We start from the raw sequence: 18,218 nt of genomic DNA on the forward strand, positions 1-18,218 counted from the left end.
CATTGGGTATGTAGTTAAGGCAGACACTGGTAGATTATCAAGTGGTAAGGAGGTGCAGAGTTACAGGGTTAGGCAGGATCAATGGGAATAAAGAAAGAATTAGTCATGGTGGAGCAGACTCAATGAGTCAAATGACCCAAGTTTGGTCCCATGTCTTAAGTAATTCCAAAAAGAGATAAGAGAAGGATTCAAAGATGTGCCTAACGTTTCCTTGAAGAAATGCAACACCCCTATCTGACCCCGTGAGCCGCTGAATCAGGAAGGAGCATTTGGGATGGCATTGCGAAACGTCCCCACAGAGAGCCTGTGTAAATGGTGGGAGGTGCAAATCATTTCACCAACCACCCTCCCATCTCTCCCCATCTGCAGGGGGTGTCTATGGTTCCTGAATTGATCCCACCAGCCGCCACCCAGTTCAAGAAAGGTGGGGGGGGGGGGGGGGTGTGCATGTGTGTGGCTTGTGGGCTGGACAGTTAGACTCGGTGTGTACAATGCTGTGAGACATTTTCCTAGAAGGATTATCAGTTATAATTTGACTCTGAGCCACATCAGGACAGGCAAACAGAGCTTGGTCAATAAGTCTGGAGAGGAAGGGGGGTGAAGAGCTGCAAGCAGCCGAAGGCAGGTCTGTTATAGACCATACAGCTGGGGAACAGGCTCTTCAGCCCAAATGCTCCTTGCCCACCAAAGTGTCCATCTACTCCAGGCCAAAGTCCCTCTAAACCTTTCTTATCTCATGGCATGGAAGTAATGTGCCCCAATCAATGTAGGGTGAGTAATATCAGGGACGTGCGGGGGATCTGTACTGGGGGTGTGGAGGGAGCTTGGGAACAGGCTGGACAAGGAGGCTGCAATACTGCGGACAGCAGTGAAGACAAGAGGGAGAACAATTCAAAGCAGATCCCTCCCTACCCAGCGCGGTCAGGAACGTGTGTGAGCACCATCTAAATACAGACAGCACAGATGTTTCAGAGGAGTATGCAGGCCACTGGTGTGAAAGAACAGCTGCCCAGATCTTCAATCCTAGGCTATGAGGACAGCTTGCACTCATCCTGATTCTGCGGCTCCTTCACAGCAACTAACGGCCAGATTGATGAAGGATCTCAGCCCGAAACATCGACTGTTTTTTGCCCTCCACAGATGGTGCCTGACCTGCTGAGTTCCTCCAGCACTTTGTGGGTGTCGCTCAAGAATTCCAGCATCTGGAGAATGTCTTGTGTAATAACTGCACGGCTCTGACGTGGCTAAGTGGGTGACAACTCTATGGAAGAATGCCCCACGCCACTGCACACACTGAAGATGCAGAGAAATGCCGTGATTAAACCCAAAACCCAACTCTCCCACGGATTTAACACAACCACCTAGCCACAGGCACAATGAATGCATCAACTTAACTTCACTGCAACCGAGTAACTGGTTATGGAGGGAGGAGCATGAGAATGGAAGTCGATTTCTGATCACTGTGCAGTAACACTCGTGTATTGCCCAGCCACCAGTGTTGAGGCTCACAGCAGGAAGCTAACTGCCTGTACAGTGTGGGACATACCTTGAAGAGCACTGTGTAACAGCAGCTAAGGCACAAGAGATTCTGCAAATCTTGAGCAACACCAGTTCTTGTGCAGTGAGAGTCTTCCTTTGCTACAAGCAAAATAAACACGCTTATGATTGGCCCACTCTGAGTTAATTGCTGCTTGTTATGGGATGTAGCGAAAAGGTGCTCAACAGAACCTGGAGGTCCACTGACAACACACATTTAGGTGCGGGAACGGACCACGGAGGATTCCGGTATCCGCCTGTTCCGAGGGAAACTCCTGAAGAGGAGTGATCACCAAAACGTAGGTTTGCTATTTGCTCTGTGTGGTCTTTCCAGGTGAGTAGCCAATACCAGATTCTGCCCCACTCCCATTCTATACACTGCGATCTGCGCTACTGTAATTCAAGCGGATTAGTTTTTCTCTCTATGATCCCGGCACTTTAGGCATGGTAACCAGAAACTTATGGGTATCAATGATTAGATTTGACCAGTAAGAGTGTCAGGGACACCTCTGGCATCAGGTAAAGAGAGTAAGTCACAGTGGGGTTTGTTGAAACTCTCAAGTTTTACCCCTAGAGGATGCTGTAGTGAACAAAAGAAAGAAAATACGGTAAGTAGGATAAGGAAGAGAGACTAGAAATTGGTAATAATGGGACAAGGGGAGTTCAGCATGGCACGTGTTTAATAATTATGGGAGGGGATCTCTCCCTCTCACCTTAACTTGTGCCTGTTCCTCCATATCTAGGAGAAAAACTGTGTGCATTCACCCTATCTGTAACACCGAAAATTTTATACCATGTTTTGAAAAGTTTTGTCAATTCACCCCTTAAACCTCAGGGTGCATGCCAGTGGCTTTCATGAACTGGAACAGGCAGAAGAGGTTAGATAAATTATCCATACAGCACACTCAGAGTTACCTGTAAACTGTAGCCACTGGCGACGTCACTTTCTCTTCGATAAACCGCAGCTTGAACTTGTTGTACTGAGGAGGAAAAGCATTTGTTAGTGAAGTCCAAGGATCACCCGCCCTGCCTTGTTACCACTGACTTCCCCCCCCACCAGCCCCACGCCCGGGCTATACCTTGAAGAGTTCAAGGAGGTCCTCCCTCCGCACCTCCACCCTCTCGAAAGGGAGTCTCTCCTTCACCATCGATCGGCAGATGCTTTCCAGCTGGGAGAAGTCACTCCTGGGGATCAGCCTGTTTGTGAGAGGGAGCATGGGCAGGAGGAGCAGTGACTTATAAGGCAAATAAAAGATGGGCTATCCCGTAGAAATCCCGCAGCATGTGCTAATGACCCTTACTGAAACAACCAACAACTGGTGCAGGGACAGAGACTTCTGCACAGCAAGCTGCCACAGTCAAGTGGAGAAACCACTTGTGGAGAGTGCATCAGCCCAATGCAGCCTCACCCACAGTAAATACCACAGCTTGTACCACATGATGCAACATTCACTGGATCAGATCCTAAATGCAGAGTGATGAGGGAAAAAAGCCCTCGATCAAGGAGGAAGGCATCGGAAAGGGAGAGAGTGAATTCTCAACCAAGGCAGAGGAAGGCATGACTGCCAATGCTGCCACCATCAAATTGGGGTCAACGAGTCAGAGACAGGGAGGGAGGAAAGGTACAGAGACTAGGAGGGGTGTAGGTGCCAGAGAGGATCAGGGAGATAGGGGTGAGAAATGGTTACAAAGATGGGGAGGGATCACAGGGAAGGGAGGAAAGGTATGGGATAGCAGTGTAGGGGAGGAAGGGACACAGAGATGGGAGGGGAGTAGGGGTGAGAGGAGGGATCACAAAGATAAAGTAGGGTATGGGGGTGAAGAGGTTTACAGAGACCGGCATGTGTGTAGGGGTTGGAGGGGGTCACTGAGACAGGGGGGCTGTAGGAGACTGGGGGTGTCACAGAGATAGGGATGGGTTTAGAGTGCTTGGACAAAACTGGGTTGGGTATGGGAGGCATGGAGAGGTAACCAAGGAGACACCAGACTGCTTGATGGGAGAGAGAATTTAAAATAAGCGAGTAGATACAGTTTTTTTTCATTATTTATTCTTTCTTTATTTCTTATTGCACATTTAGAGCAGTGGGGGTGCCAGACACGACACTGGAATGCTACTCTTGCAGCATGCGGGAATGTAGTGAGACTTCCAGTGTCCCTGACGACTGTACCTGCAAGAAGTGCATCTAGCTACAGCCTCTAACAGATCGTGATAAGGAGCTGGTGATGGAACTGGATGAACTCTGGATCACTTGAGAGGCTGAGGGGTTGATAAGACAGGACATAAAGGTGGTAGTTACTCCCAAGGTGCAGGATGCAGGTAACTGAGTGACCATCAGGAGGGGTAGGCAGCCAGTGCAAAGTACCCCTGTAGCCATTCCTCTCAATAATAAGTACACTGCTTCAGATTCTGTTGGGGGGAATGACCTAGCAGAGGAAAGCCACAGCAGTCAGGCCTCTGGCACTGAGTCTGGCTCTGTGGCTCGGGGGAGGGGGGGTGGTAGTGAGAGGGGATTTATTGAATAGCGAAACAGAAAGGAGGTTCTGTGAATGAGAATGAGATTCCCAGATGGTTTATTACCTCTGGGTGCCAGGGTCTGGGACATTCTGGATTGAGTCCACGATATTCTTAAGTGGGAGGGTGAGCAGCCATGGGTCATGGTCCACTTTGGTACCAGTAACAATGGGGGGGGGGGTGTAATGAAGTCCTGCAAAGTGAGTTCAGGGTAGTCAGATGTTAAGTTAAAGGACAGGACCTCCAGGATTGTGATCTCAGGATTGCTGCACGTGCTAGTGAGGCCAGACATAGGAAGATCACATGGCTGTGGAGCTGTGTAGGAGGGAGGGTTTCAGATTTTTGGATCACTGGGCTCTCTTCCGGTGAAGGTGGGAGCTGCCTAGAAGAGATGGGGACAGACACTAATAACCAGAGAGGAGATTTTGCTAGTACTGCATGGGGGGGATTTAAACTGGAATTGCAGGGGATTGGGAGCACCAGAATAGATAGAGGAGCTTTGTGGAGAAAAATGTTAAGCTTACATACAAAGTCAGGAATCAAAATGTTGAGCATGGTGGGATTCATGTTCTGAGCTGCATATATTTCAATGCAAGGAGCATTGTAGGAAAGGCAGATGAGCTTAGGGCATGGATTAGCATGTGGAATTATGACACTGTCACCAATTGAAAGGCTTGGTTGCAGGAGGGGGCAGGACTGGCAGCTCAATGTTTCGGGGTTCTGCTATTTTAGGCGTCAGAGTGGGAGGGATTAAAGGAGGAGGGGTGGCATTACTAGACAGGGAAAATGTCGTGGTATGCTCAGTCAGGACAGACTGGAACTCATGTAGTGAGGCTTTATGGGTGGAACTGAAGAATAAGAAACATATCACATTAATGGGATTATATTACAGACCAACCAACGGTCTACAGCATTTAGAGGAATGAATTGTGGAGAACTCGTAGACTGTTGCAAGAACCATAGAGTTACGAAAGTAGGTGATTATAACTTTCCACATATTGACTAGAGCTCCCATGCTGTAAAAGGACTGGAAGGGAAAGAGTTTGTTAAATGTGTTGAGGAAAGTTTCCTTAATCAGTGCATAGAAGTCCTAACTAGGGAGAGAACGATACTAGATCTCCTGTTAGGAAATGAGATAGGGCAAGTGACAGACATTTGTGTAGGGGAACACTTTGCATTTTGTGATCATAATGCTATGCGTTCCAGGGTAATTATGGAAAAGGATAGGTCTGGTCCTTGTGGGAGAGATTCTAAATTGGACAAAGGCCAATTTTGATTGTACCAGAAAGGATCTGGTAAGTGTGCAGTGGGACAAGCTGTTTTCTGACAAAGGTGCACTTGTTAAGTGGGAGGCCTTTGAAAGTCAAAACTTGAGAGTAGAGTTTACATGTTCCTGTCAGAATAAAAGGCAAGGATAACAGATTTAGGGAGCCTTGGTTTTCGAAAGATGTTGAGGTGCTGATTAAGAAAAAGGAGGTGCACAGCAGGTATAAGTGGGCAGGAACAAATGGGGTACTTGAGTATAAAAAATGCAACAGAACACTTAAGGAGGAAATCAGGAGGGGAAAAGAAAACGTGAGATTGCTCTAGCAGACAAGGCAAAGGAGGAGCCCAAGGATAGCAAGGGACATGACTGGAACATCAGAGTGGTAATCCATGCACGGAGCCGAAGAGATGGAGGGTATCTTCATGGACTGTTTTTTGCATCTGTATTTACTCGGGAGAAGGACACAGTGCGTATAGATGTGAGGCAAAGCAGCAACGAGGTCATAAACCGTATACAGATTAGAAAGAAGGTGGTGTTTGCTTTTTTGAGGCAAATTAGGGTAGATAGATCCCCAGGGCCTGACAAAGGTGTTCCCTCGGACCCTGTGGAAGGCAAATGTACAAATTGCAGAAGCCCTAGCAGAAATATTTAATACATCCTTAACTACGGGTGAGGTGCTGGATGATTAGAGGAAAGCAAATGTTGTTCCGTTGTTTAAGAAAGACTCTAAGAATAAGCCAGGAAATTATAAGGCCACTGAACTGAGATCAGTCAAGAGAAAATGATTGGAAGGTACTCTGAGGGACCAGGTATACAAGTATTTGGATAGACAGGAACTGTTTAGGGATAGTCAACATGGTTTTGTGCATGGTAAGTCTTGTCTAACCAATCAGAGCATTTGTTGAAGAAGCTACCAAGAAAGTCGATGAAGGCAAGGCAATGGATGTTGTCTACATGGACTTTAGCGAGGCACTTGACAAGGTCTCGCATGAGAGGTTGGTCAAGAAGGTACAGTCGCTTGCCATTCAAGATGAGATAGTAAATTGAATTTGACGTAGGCTTCACAGAAAAAGCCAGAGAGTGGATGTAGATGGTTGCCTCTTTGACTGGATGCCTGTAACTAGTGGTGTGCCTCAGGGATGGGTGCTGGGTCTGTTGTTCTTTGTCATCTATACATGACGAGGAAGTCTATCAAAGGTTGCAGTGGGGTCTGGATCAGCTGCGCTGAAAAATGCCAAGTGGAACTTAATGCAGGTTAGTGTGAGATGCTGCTCTTTGGGAGGACCAGCCAGGGTAGGTCTGATACTGTGAGTTGTGGGGCACTGAGGAGTGCAGTAGAACAGAAGGATCTGGAAGTACAAATCCATAATTCCTTGAAAGTGGTGTCACAGGTAGATAGTCGTAAAGAAAGCTTCTGGCACACTGGACTTCATAAATCAATGTGTTGAGTATAGGAGGTGGGATGTTATGTTGAAATCGCATAAAAAGCCTAATTTGGAGTATTGTGTCAGCTTTGGTTACCTACCTACAGGAAAGATGTAAATAAAATTGAAAGGGTGCAGAGGAAATTTACAGGGATGTTGCCATGACTTGAAGACCTGAGTTATAGAGAAAGCTGAATAGGTTGGGACATTATTCCCTCAACCGTAAAAGTTTGAGGGGAGTTGTTAGAGGTACATAAAATTATGAGGGGTACAGAGAGCCAAGCAGGGTTGGTGAGATTACTAAAGGTCATAGGATGAAAGTTGAAATGTTTAAGGGGAACATGAAGGGAACTTCTTCACTCAGATGGTGAGAGTGCCAGCGGAAATGGTGGATGCAGGGTCAACTTCAGTACTTAAGGGTAATTTGGATAGGTACATAGATGGTCTGGGAGCAGGTCGATGGGACAAGGCAGATTAATGGCTCAGCATGGACTCTCTGGGCTGAAGGGCCTGTTTCTGTGACTATTACCACTGGGAGGTGAGGTTAACGAGAAGGGCATTGGGACAGTGGTGCTCACCTGCCTTCCATGTACATGTCATAGAAGAAGCCGCTCTCAGTGTTCGGGCCACGGCACAGCAAGCCTCCGTAGAGCTGCTCCATGGCAGCGCCCAGCACGTGGGCACTGGAGTGCCAGTACACCTGGGCAGAACAGACAGAGGAAACGGGTTTGGCATACACACGGTCAAAGATACGGGGAGCATCTGATAGACTGGAACTGGGTTCTGTTGTCACATGTACTGAGATACAGTGAAAAGCTTGTCATGCACACTGTTTAGACAGATCAAATCATTACAGAGTGCACTGAGATTCTACAGGGCGAAAAAGCAACAAGGCAAAATAAAGTGTAGCAGTCACAGAAAAAGTGCAATGCAGGTAAACAATAAGGTGCAAGATCATAATGAGGTAGATTTTGAGGTCCAGAGCCTATCATTACTGGGGCTCTCGGGTCACCGACACCCAGGAGACTCTGTCCTCTGCTCTCAGGACTGTGGGGTTTGTGGTCAACTTGAACACGTGCCTCAGGACGGCCCTAGGTCCAGCTCTGGGACTGTGTGTGGGTGGCGTGATCGGTCGGGCATACAGCTTCCACTCAGAAATATCTTTCACGTCATCCAGGAGGTTGATGTGGAAATGCAGAGATACACCCACCTTCAAATAAGAGCCATCAATTCTGAGTTAGATAAACAAGGCAGCTCTCTTGTGAGGGAGCAGTGTGCCAGTGGGTTGGAAGGCATGTTGTGTGGAGCGGGAATGGAACTCGCTGGACTGTTCATTCTTGGAGAAGAGTGCTGATGGGTGTGTTGTGTAAACATTCTGCACTCCCCTTTACTCACCGCATTTGCTGTCTCGCTGCCGAACTGCAGAAGCTCAACGTCTGCATCCCCTTCCAGTGGACGCTGCAGATCCCACAGCACTCCGTTCACCCTGGCCACCACCGCCCCCGCCGCCAGACTCCGGCTGACAACACAACAAGCAATACGTCAGCGCTGCCCTCTCGATGGTCTGCCACCTGTTACTGAATCACAGGTCACCGCACGAGGGAGCAAAGGCCATTCAGCCCATCGTGTCCATTCTGACTCTGAAATGCAGGGTCCCATACACTAGTTTGAGCAGGGATGCCTCTAGGTCAACAACCACACTCGGGCAATATCACTCACACAACTTTTAGCACAAAGCTACTTCAGAACTCGCTGTGTACGAATTAGTCACGTTCCAACAGGAACTATATTTCACAGAACGTAAAGCATTACAGCATGGTATAGACCCTTTGGTCAATGTTGTGCTGACAACCATCTAACCCTTCCCTCCTACATTTATAGGCATCCATTAGTCTCGAGAGACCATGGATTTGCACCTTGGAAGGTTTCCAGGGCGCAGGCCTGGGCAGGGTTGTATGGGAGACCGGCAGTTGCCCAAGCTGCAAGTCTCCCCTCTCCACGCCACCGATGTTGTCCAAGGGAAGGGCACTAGGACCCAAGTAGCTTGGCACCGGTGTCATCGCAGAGCAATGTGTTGTTAAGTGCCTTGCTCAAGGACACAACATGCTGCTAAACAATAGAGTGCAAGATCATAATGAGGTACATTTTGAGGTCCAGAGCCTCCTACAAAACCCTCCATTTTTCCATCCAGGGGCCTATTTAAGAATTTCTTAAACGTCCCTAATGTATCTAGCAGGGTGTTCCACACACACACACCACACTGTATAAAAATCCTACCTCTAACATCCCTCCCTTATAGTTTCCTCCTACCATTCCCCTTAAAATCATGCCCCCTTACATTAGCCATTTCCAGCCAGGATAAAGTCTCTGGCTATCCACTCTCTCTCTGCCTCTCTAACAAGTCACCTCCCATCCCTCCCTTTGCTCCAAAGAGAAAAGTCCAAGTTGGCTGAACGCTGCCCTATTACACCCTCACAGGACAAGGTCAGACACAGAATAAATTTAAGCATCACACAGCAGGTCAGGCAGCATCTACGGAAATGAATAAGCAGTTAACATTTCAAACCTTCATCAGGATAAAAAGTCCTGATGAAAGGTCTTGGCCTGAAATGTCAACTACCACCATCCGAGACAGGTCCTCTTCTCATCACCATCATCGAGGTGGTGGTACAGGAGCCTAAAGATCCACACTCAATGATTCAGAAGCCGTTTCTTCCCTCATTTGTGCCATCAGATTTCGATTTGTTTGTTCTCTGTTTTTATTTTTTATTTTGTAACTTGTGGTAATTTTATGTTTTTGTACAAACATTATGACATATGTCAGCAATAACGACAATAATTCTGATGCTTCCCTGCCTTGTGCTAATATCCCTCAGTAATTTGTGGTTCTGACCTGATTTCTCTGAAGATGTGATAAGGACTGGATTTCCACGACTCTCCCTGCACACACTTCCCATCCAGAAGCCGGATCTTGATCGGCCGGCTCTCCTTCAAAACTCTCTCTTGCAGGATTTGGTCATAGGTTTCCTTCAGTTTCTCAAATCGCCGGAGCCGCTCCTCGATGTACTGAGGCCATGCCTTAACCTGAAGGAGGATGCAGGAGAACAACTTGCATCTCCAGTCGAGGGACTAGGGTAGAGCTGAGAGCCCTGAAACGTGGCTCACTTCGTAAATGGAGGAAAGAGGCAAACAGCTTAATGCCTTATTCCTTACATACTCACCTGCCAGTCACCACTGTCCTCACCATGGCTCCCTGCAGGCTTGATCGCACGGTCACGATAAGGGGCTGTTTCAACAGAGCTCTGTCAGTGGGAATGAGGAGTTTATTGAGTACAGATGACATTGAACTACCAAAAAAAAATCAGTGGAAACAGGCTCAACAACATCAAAAAAATGTGGAAGTCCCATAGGAAAATAACAGTCTGCAGGAGTGCCGGAAAGGGCATCGGGGATTAGGACAGTTTGGGCAGAAAATACATACATATACACACACAGACAGAGAGAGAGACACACACACACCACCCTTTGGCCCACCGGGTTCACACCAACTACTGGCTGCCCAATTACATGAGCTTTAACCCTTTGTCACTTCCACCTGCTAGTTTCTGACATTCCCACTCCCCCCCTCCCTCACCTGGATCCACATCACACCCGCCAGCTTCTGATATCATCCCCACTCTCCACCACACCCACCTGGTTCCTCTTGCCTTACCTCTTCTCTCCACCTCTTTATAAGCAGCTTCTCCCCCCCCCCTTCAGTCTGAAGTGTCTCAACCCAAAATGCTAATTGCCCTTTCCCTCCACAGATGCTGCCTGATCCACTGAGTTCCTCCAATAGTCTGTAAGTTGTTCCAGATTCCAGTATGTGTCTGCATTAACCTCTCTCTTTTTTAAAAAATTCTCTCCACCTTATCAACAACTTTACCATTCACTCACACACCAGGGCAACTTACAGCAGCTTATTAACCTACCAACCTGCACACCTCCTACTTTCGTAACCATCCACCATCAGATTTACACAAGCTCAATATTTGTTCTCTTTCTGCACTACTTTACTGTTTTATACATTTCATATTGTAAGTTATAGCAATGTGTATGTATTGCACTGTACTGCTTCTGCCAACCAACAGATTTCACAGCATGATAATAAACCTAACTATGATTCTGATTTTTTAAAAAGTTCTTCATGTGGTCACAGGGAGAATGTGAAGACCTAAAACCTGAGGGCAGGACGAAACCCGTGTGTCTCAGCAGCAGTTCCACTATGCTGGCCACTGTGCCAGCCATGATGTTGGCCACTGCACCTCTCCACTGAGCAGGACACTACAATAGTCTGTGGTTTTAAAAAAATTATTAAGGCTGCAAAACTTTTCTCTCAAGTCCCAAAAATGAAGGCACAAGTCCTTCATTACAGATGTTGCGGTGAACCTATTTACAACAGAGGAGGTTGTCTGTTCACTGATTGGTTACCTCCCCCACCACTCTATTTCCTTACATAAGGTAGGGTTACTAAGTTAAATAGGAGGAACTATTTTCCCATGGTAGGAGTGTCCAAAGCATAACGACAAAAGAGACAGGAAACTTAAAAGCTACATTTGCAAGAAAATGTTCGTGAACCCTTTGCAATTACCTGGTTTACTGCATTAATTACTCATAAAATGTGGTCTGATTTTCATCCAAGTTACAATAATAGACAAATACAACCTGCCTAAACTAGTAACACACAAACAATTGTACTTCTCATGTCTTTATTGAGCACATTGTTTAATCATTCACAGTCCTGGCTGGAAAAAGTATGTGAACCCTAGTATTTAATAACTGATAGAAGCTCCCTTCAGATCAATAGCCGCCACCAAACATTTTCTGTAGCTGCTGAACAATATTGCACAACAATTAGGAACTTCAGAGCATTCCTCCATACAAAACTGTTTCTGGGATACCTTGCTTGAAAAGCCCTCTTCAGATAATGCCACAGTATCTCAATTAACTTCTTTTAACCTTTAGGTGACAGATCGCTACCCTGACATTCTTCTGGAAAATGACTAGATACAATTTTGAATTCATTGTTCCCTCAACCATTGCAAGCCAGATCCCGATGTAGCAAAGCAGCCCCAAACCATGATGCTCCTTCCACCATGCTTCACAGCTGAAATGAGGCTTTGGTGTTGGTGTGCAGTGCCCTTTTTTCCTCCAAGCATAGCAGTGTGCTCTTCTGCAAAAAGTGCAACTTTGTATCGTCTGTCCACAGAACATTGTCCCAGAAGCACTGTGGAACATCCAGGTGGTCTTTTGCAAACTTGAGATGTGCAGCAATGTTTTTTTTTGGAGAGTCGCGTTTTCTCTGTGGTGTTCTTCCATGAACACCATTCTTGTTCAGCGTTTTGCATACTGCTGACACATGAACAGAGACTTTAAACAAGTTCTAGAGATTTCTGCAGGTCTTTTGCTGTTACCCTTGGGTTCTCTTTCACCTTCTTCAGCATTGCACATTGTGCTCTTGGTGCGATCTTTGCAAGATGGCCACCTCTCAGGACAGTAGTAACAGTACTGAATTTTCTCCATTTGTAGACAATTTTTCTTACTGTGAACTGATGAACTCTCAGGTTTTTAGAAATGTGATAGTAGCCTTTTCCAGCTTCATGCATCACTACAATTCTTCAAAGTTGTTTTGATCAAGGCATGGTGCAAATAAACAGATCTTCCTTGAGAAGAGCAGGCTTTGTCAGTAACCTGACTGTGTGTCTTTTTTATCGGGCAAGGCAACTCTACATCTCACTGACTGGAACACCTGACTCTAAATAGCTTTTGTGGAAGGCATCACCCCAGAGGTTCCTGTACTTTACTGATTGTTTAAATGGTGTACTCTGTACTGATGAGAAGTACAATTGTTTGTGTGTTATTAGTTTAGGCATATTTTATAAGTAATTAATGCAGAAGACCAGGTAATTGCAAAGGGTTCACAAACTTTTTCTTGCAACTGTAGTTGACTTTCTCCCTCTCACAGAGTTATACAGCAGGATACAGGCCCCATAGCCCAACCAGACCATGCTGACAGTGTCCATCCATCTCGTTCCAATTTCCTGTGTTGTACCCCTCCTTATACCTGTCCAAGTGCTTCTTAATTCATACTGTTGTACCTGCCACAATAACATCCATATACTGTGTGAAAATGTTGCCCCTCACATTCCTTTTAAATCTTTCCCCTTTCACATGATACCTGTATCACCATCCCCCCGCCCCAGTTTTGGACTCATCCATCTTTTTATGCCTCTCAAAACTTTAACCATTTCTATGAGGTCTCCTCTCATTTTTCTATGTTCCAAGGAATAGAAACATCTCCCTCTAACTCAGGCCTTCTAGTCCTGGCAACATCCTCATAAATCTCCTCTGCACTCTTTCCAGTTTAATCATGTATTTTCTATAATACGGAGATGTATTAATGTACAAAATACTCCAAGTGAACCTTCCCAACAACCTACGCAACTGCAACAGCCTTCCTCCTATACTCAATGCCCCGGTTGATGAAGGCCATGTGCTAAACTCCCTTTTCACGACCTTAGAACACCAATGAACTATAGTACTCCCAGGTCCCCCCGTTTCATTGCACTCCCTAGTCTACCACTCATAGTAGAAATCCTATCCTCATTTGATTTTACAAAATACACCACCTCACATATATTTGCTATTTCTCAGCCCACTTCCCTAATTGATCAAGTTCCTCCTAGAATCTATGATAACTTTATTCACTATCAACATATCCTGGTTGAAATCTGGGACACACAGCCTATGGAGTTGGTAGAGGCAGATATTGTCACACACATTTAAGTAGTACCAGTACTTGAATCGCCAAGGTACAAGTTACTGACCACGTGCAGGTAAACTAGACTGCAAGGTTATGCAGGAGTATGGTGGGCCAAAGTTTATTTCAGCCTGTATGACCCTCCATTTATTACGAAACAAGAGGAAGACACTAAGTTGTGTCGGAAATGCGTGCGATTGTCCTTGCAAAAAGTTTGCTCTAAATGCCACAAAAAGGGGATGTTGTGAGCTTCCTGTTATTCCGTTTGACACCAAAGTAACTAAAATAACTTGGGAATTACTGGTTCGGATGTCCCAGTTACAAAACAGATTGCACTGTGTAATCCATAAGAAGTAATTCAAGTATATTGGGACTGGAGCGTATTTCAAACGGCTAAACTGAAGTCAAGAGTGGTACAGACCCAGCAACGTCGCAGCCGAATCCAGGATACACAGAAGTCATGAGTAAGTGCCAACCTCCTCACAGGAACACGACAACCGACCGCAGCCATAGCCACCGGCCTAAATTACACCACCTCGCTGTGCGCAGCCATAACTAACCCCGAGCCGTCCGTCTATTGGTTCCAACAATGTAACAATATCGCGGTCCCCCTTCTCGATTGGTTTCCGTCCCCTTCAATCAAGTGCCGGGCACTTCCGCCTGGTGCTACAAGTGAATCAATCCGGGGGCGATGTGCTATTTCGCAGAGATTTCCCTGACCAGTCCAGGTCCACCTACTGCAGTTAAACTCCTCCCAACCTCTTACCAATATTTAGAGCCCACCCTCCGGGTCTGATTCAGAAAGTAAGCTTAAGTTCTGTTCCAAATCGTTTTCTGTGTCTCCCCCCCACCCCCCCCCCCCCCAGATTCCAGTACCTGCAGTCTGCTGTATCTTTTTTAAAAATATTCGCTGCATCCGATCAACAACTCAAAATTCAAGATTGTTTAAATGCCATTTCTAATATAAGATTGTAAAGGAGAATGATAGAATTGTTACTCCGGATCCGATGGAGCGCAACCGAATCAGGTTTAATATCACTTACATATGTCGTGAAGTTTGTTAATTTACGGCAGCAATACTTTGCAATACATAATAAAATAAATGTAAATTACAATAAATGTAGATATTTTAAAAATTAAATAAGTAGAGCAAAGTGAGAAAAAATAGTGAGGTATTGTACATGGGTTCATTGTCCATTCGGAAATCTGGTGGGGGAGGAGAAATTGTTCTCCCTAGGCCTCCCGTCCCATGATCCTTTCCCTTCTCTAGCTCTGTATCCCTTTTGCCAATCACCTTTCCAGCTCTTAGCTTCACCCCACCCCTCCTGTCTTCTCCTATCATTTCGCATTTTCCCCTCCCCCTCCTACTTTCAAATCTCTTACTATCTTTTCTTTCAGTTAGTCCTGACGAAGGGTCTCGGCCCGAAACGTCCACAGCGCTTCTCCCTATAGATGCTGCCTGGCCTGCTGCATTCCACCAGCATTTTGTGTGCGTTTCCTAAATCACTGAGTGTGTGCCTTCAGGTTCTTGAACCGCCTCCTTGGTGGTAGCAATGAGAAGAGGGCATGTCCCGGGTGACGGGTGTCCATCATGCTAGATGTCGCTTTTTTTAGTTTCTCCGTACTGGGGAGACCCTACATATTTCACCACTCACCCACACAGCAAGGCAAGCACGGACTGAGGGGCAGTGGTGAGGGAGTGCTGTGCCCTGGAGGCCTCGCACAGGCGGGGTCACAGCAGGGTTCCATCCCCAAGAACTGTCCGTAAAGTCGGGAATAACACAGAACAACTCATGCTAAATGCTCAGAGAGACTCAGGGGATCGGACAACATCGAGGGAGGAAAATGAACAGATTGAGACCCACAGAACCAGCCGGAAGGTGCAGGGACAGCTGCCAGTCGGCCTCATTAACCCAGTGAGTGAGCCAGTTCTGCTCGGCTGGCCCAGCCCCTGATAGTTGCTGCTGGGGGGGGGAGGTACGAAGAGGGGGTGGAAATGCCCTGTCCACACTCGGCAGAAGATATCTATCAACCCCTTACACCCCTCCCCAGCAGCCAGAAAATCCATACCCATCTAGCCTGCTGGTCCCCCAAACAGTTGTTCAGATGTTTGTAATTTGAGGGCCTCTTCTGAGGAAGTGCTGCACTATTAGAGGCTGTTCATTGGTTGTGATGTTAAATGCAGTTCTTACTAATAGGGCAACACAAAAAATCCTACAATTTTCGAACGAAACAAAGTAGATAGGCCTCAGATCAATCCGCTTTGCTGCAATGTTTCCCTCCAGGAAGGTTTGCAAAGGTATCCTCTTTCCCAGTCAGGGGGTATTGAACTACTTTCAGTGCTGGGTTAATGGTGACCTTAAAATCACCACAGATCCTGACTGACCCATCCTTGTTGGCTACTAGGACAACTACTGTTGCCCATAGGCTCCACTAAACTCTGGAAAGAATTATTTTACCCTTCATCATGTAATTAACTCACTGGCTACTTTATCATAGATGGTATAAGGAACCGGATGGGCTTTGTAAAACTTGGATATGCATTTTCATTTAACACTACTTTACCCTTGATATGTTAAAGAGTTTTCCAATACCATCCTTGAACACTGCTATGGCATCATCCAGTACCTTTCATAATTTGCTTTCAGTTCAGTTAACTATTGCAGGAGTTGAGGCATGCATATTGAGGATGGATCTCCTATCAAGTTGTAGTTGTCTCATCCAATCATGGGCCCCACAATGCTGGCCCTCCATGTAAGCCAAAACGGATTCCCCTTCCTTTTGATTCCAGTTATGAAACCTAAAGCATTCTGCAATCAACAATGGTTTTGATTATAAATGTTCCTGCAATACGTCACAATATCAGTAAAGCTTACTTTGGCCACCTTGGCTGGAGCAATTAAACTTATAGGAAAACTGTATGCTTTTCCACCTATTGAACTCAGTAACACTGCCACTCGTTTCTTATTGGCTATTTAATTTGCTTAAAATACTGCTCAATTCATTCAGTACACATCATCCAGGTATCTGTTATGCAATTAAATGTTTCTATCTTTCCAATTAGCCAGCTATTTCTGCTTTTTAATTTTTTTTTATTAATATCATCTGATTCTCACTGTTTATGAACCTGTGGCCATACACGTTACTTGTTAATTTTGCATATTTTCTGCCTTTTTAAAAATATATAAACGCTCCCCTTCCAAAGAAAAAATATGCTGCACTTCAACAGGTCATCTCAGGTTAGTTTTAAAACTTGCTCATCGCCACAGTTATGTTTTGTAAATCCAAAGACTAATTGAAAGAAAACACAAAAGCCAAGAGGATGCAGGTCTACCTCGTTTCTTTAGTGAAGTGCTCACATATGACATATGCTATTCACATACTTCTTACATATAACCCCTAATTATGTAAACAAAGAATGCTTAATCAAACAATATATTTATATTACTTAAATATCACTGAAATATTAAATGCACTACAACCACCCTGTTATTTGTCGTTTGTGTAATATATGTATCCATTTCTTTTAGCATTAACTGACTGATAACTTATGCATGTGCATTGATTTGTTGCTCTCTCTGCAAAGTGAATATACATATTAATTTCACCTCCAAGTGCGTGCTTTTATTTATTTGATATGTAGTTGTACAGCCACAACAAATTGACCACAGGTATGAACCTGAATGTCAGCAAATATCACTAACTGCACTGATAGTTACAGAATTTAGAGGTAGGGAGAGAGAGAGACACAATGAGAGGAAAGAGCTAAACAGTATGGAGAAGGTGGCCATGGATGCTAGAAAAGGGCATGTGAGTAACAAAGAACTGTACACAGTCAAACACACACAACTAGCAAAGCTAAAGTAAAAGTAACGTGACGATGGCCTTAGTCAGGGATGTTGACAAATTTAATGGTGCTAATGAGGACTGGAATTTGTTTATCAAGAGAGTTGAACAATATTGTAATGCTAATGATGTGGATGAGGTAAATAAAGTTTCCACACTTCTTAGCTTACTGGGTGCTAGTACAAGCTCTATGCAACTCCTGAAAAGCAAGCTAGAAAGACATTCAACAAAATTGTTGCAATTTTTCAAAATAAGTTCAGCCCAAAACCACTAGTAATAGCTGAGAGATCTGGATTTCACAGAAGGAACCAGTCAAAGGATGAAAGCATAAACAAGAGAAAATATGCAGATGCTGGAAATCCAACCAATACACCCAAAATGCTAGAGGAACTCAGCAGGAAAAGAGTACAGTTGACGTTTCAGGTCAAGACCCTTCAGCAGGACTGGAGAAGAAAATATGAGGAGTCAGTTAGAAGGTGGGGGAGAAGGAGGAGAAATAAATGCAAGGTGATAGGAGATGGATGAAAGCATTTCTGAATACATTGTAGAACTGCACAAACTATCCAAATACTGTGACTTTAGAGATGGACTTTCTGATGCATTAAGGGACAGGCTTGTATGTGACATGCACAGTCAAAGCACTCAAAAAAGGCAACTGTCATACAGAGACCTAACCTTAGAACAGGCATTGACTATTGCAATATCATTAGAGACTGCAGCAAAGGATGCAGCAGAATTACAGAAAGTGATTAGAATGTGAAACACACAAAATATACCTAAATGGTGCAAAAAGCCAACAACGTTATTGATGTGGCAAATCCTCCCATGATGCAA

At 45.3% G+C, this 18,218-nt stretch overlaps 1 protein-coding gene across 3 annotated transcripts in view; it reads right to left on the reverse strand.

Annotated features, from left to right (window-relative positions):
- Positions 1 to 18,218, reverse strand: part of LOC140735873 (threonine--tRNA ligase 1, cytoplasmic-like) — a 73,841-nt gene that overhangs the window by 49,838 nt on the left and 5,785 nt on the right. For 2 of the 3 annotated variants that reach the window (XM_073061437.1, XM_073061438.1), the window contains 6 exons: positions 9,961 to 10,041; positions 9,633 to 9,823; positions 8,135 to 8,258; positions 7,318 to 7,439; positions 2,616 to 2,733; positions 2,452 to 2,516 (listed from right to left, as the gene is read on the reverse strand). In XM_073061437.1, coding sequence (XP_072917538.1) covers positions 2,452 to 2,516; positions 2,616 to 2,733; positions 7,318 to 7,439; positions 8,135 to 8,258; positions 9,633 to 9,823; positions 9,961 to 10,041 — 701 coding nt within the window. Of the gene's footprint in view, positions 1 to 2,451; positions 2,517 to 2,615; positions 2,734 to 7,317; positions 7,440 to 8,134; positions 8,259 to 9,632; positions 9,824 to 9,960; positions 10,042 to 13,959; positions 14,150 to 18,218 lie in introns of those variants that run through there. The other variant, XM_073061436.1, reaches the window with a different exon arrangement.

The sequence above is a fragment of the Hemitrygon akajei genome, chromosome 11 (genome assembly GCF_048418815.1).
Source record: "Hemitrygon akajei chromosome 11, sHemAka1.3, whole genome shotgun sequence".
Classification (NCBI taxonomy): Eukaryota; Metazoa; Chordata; class Chondrichthyes; order Myliobatiformes; family Dasyatidae; genus Hemitrygon; species Hemitrygon akajei.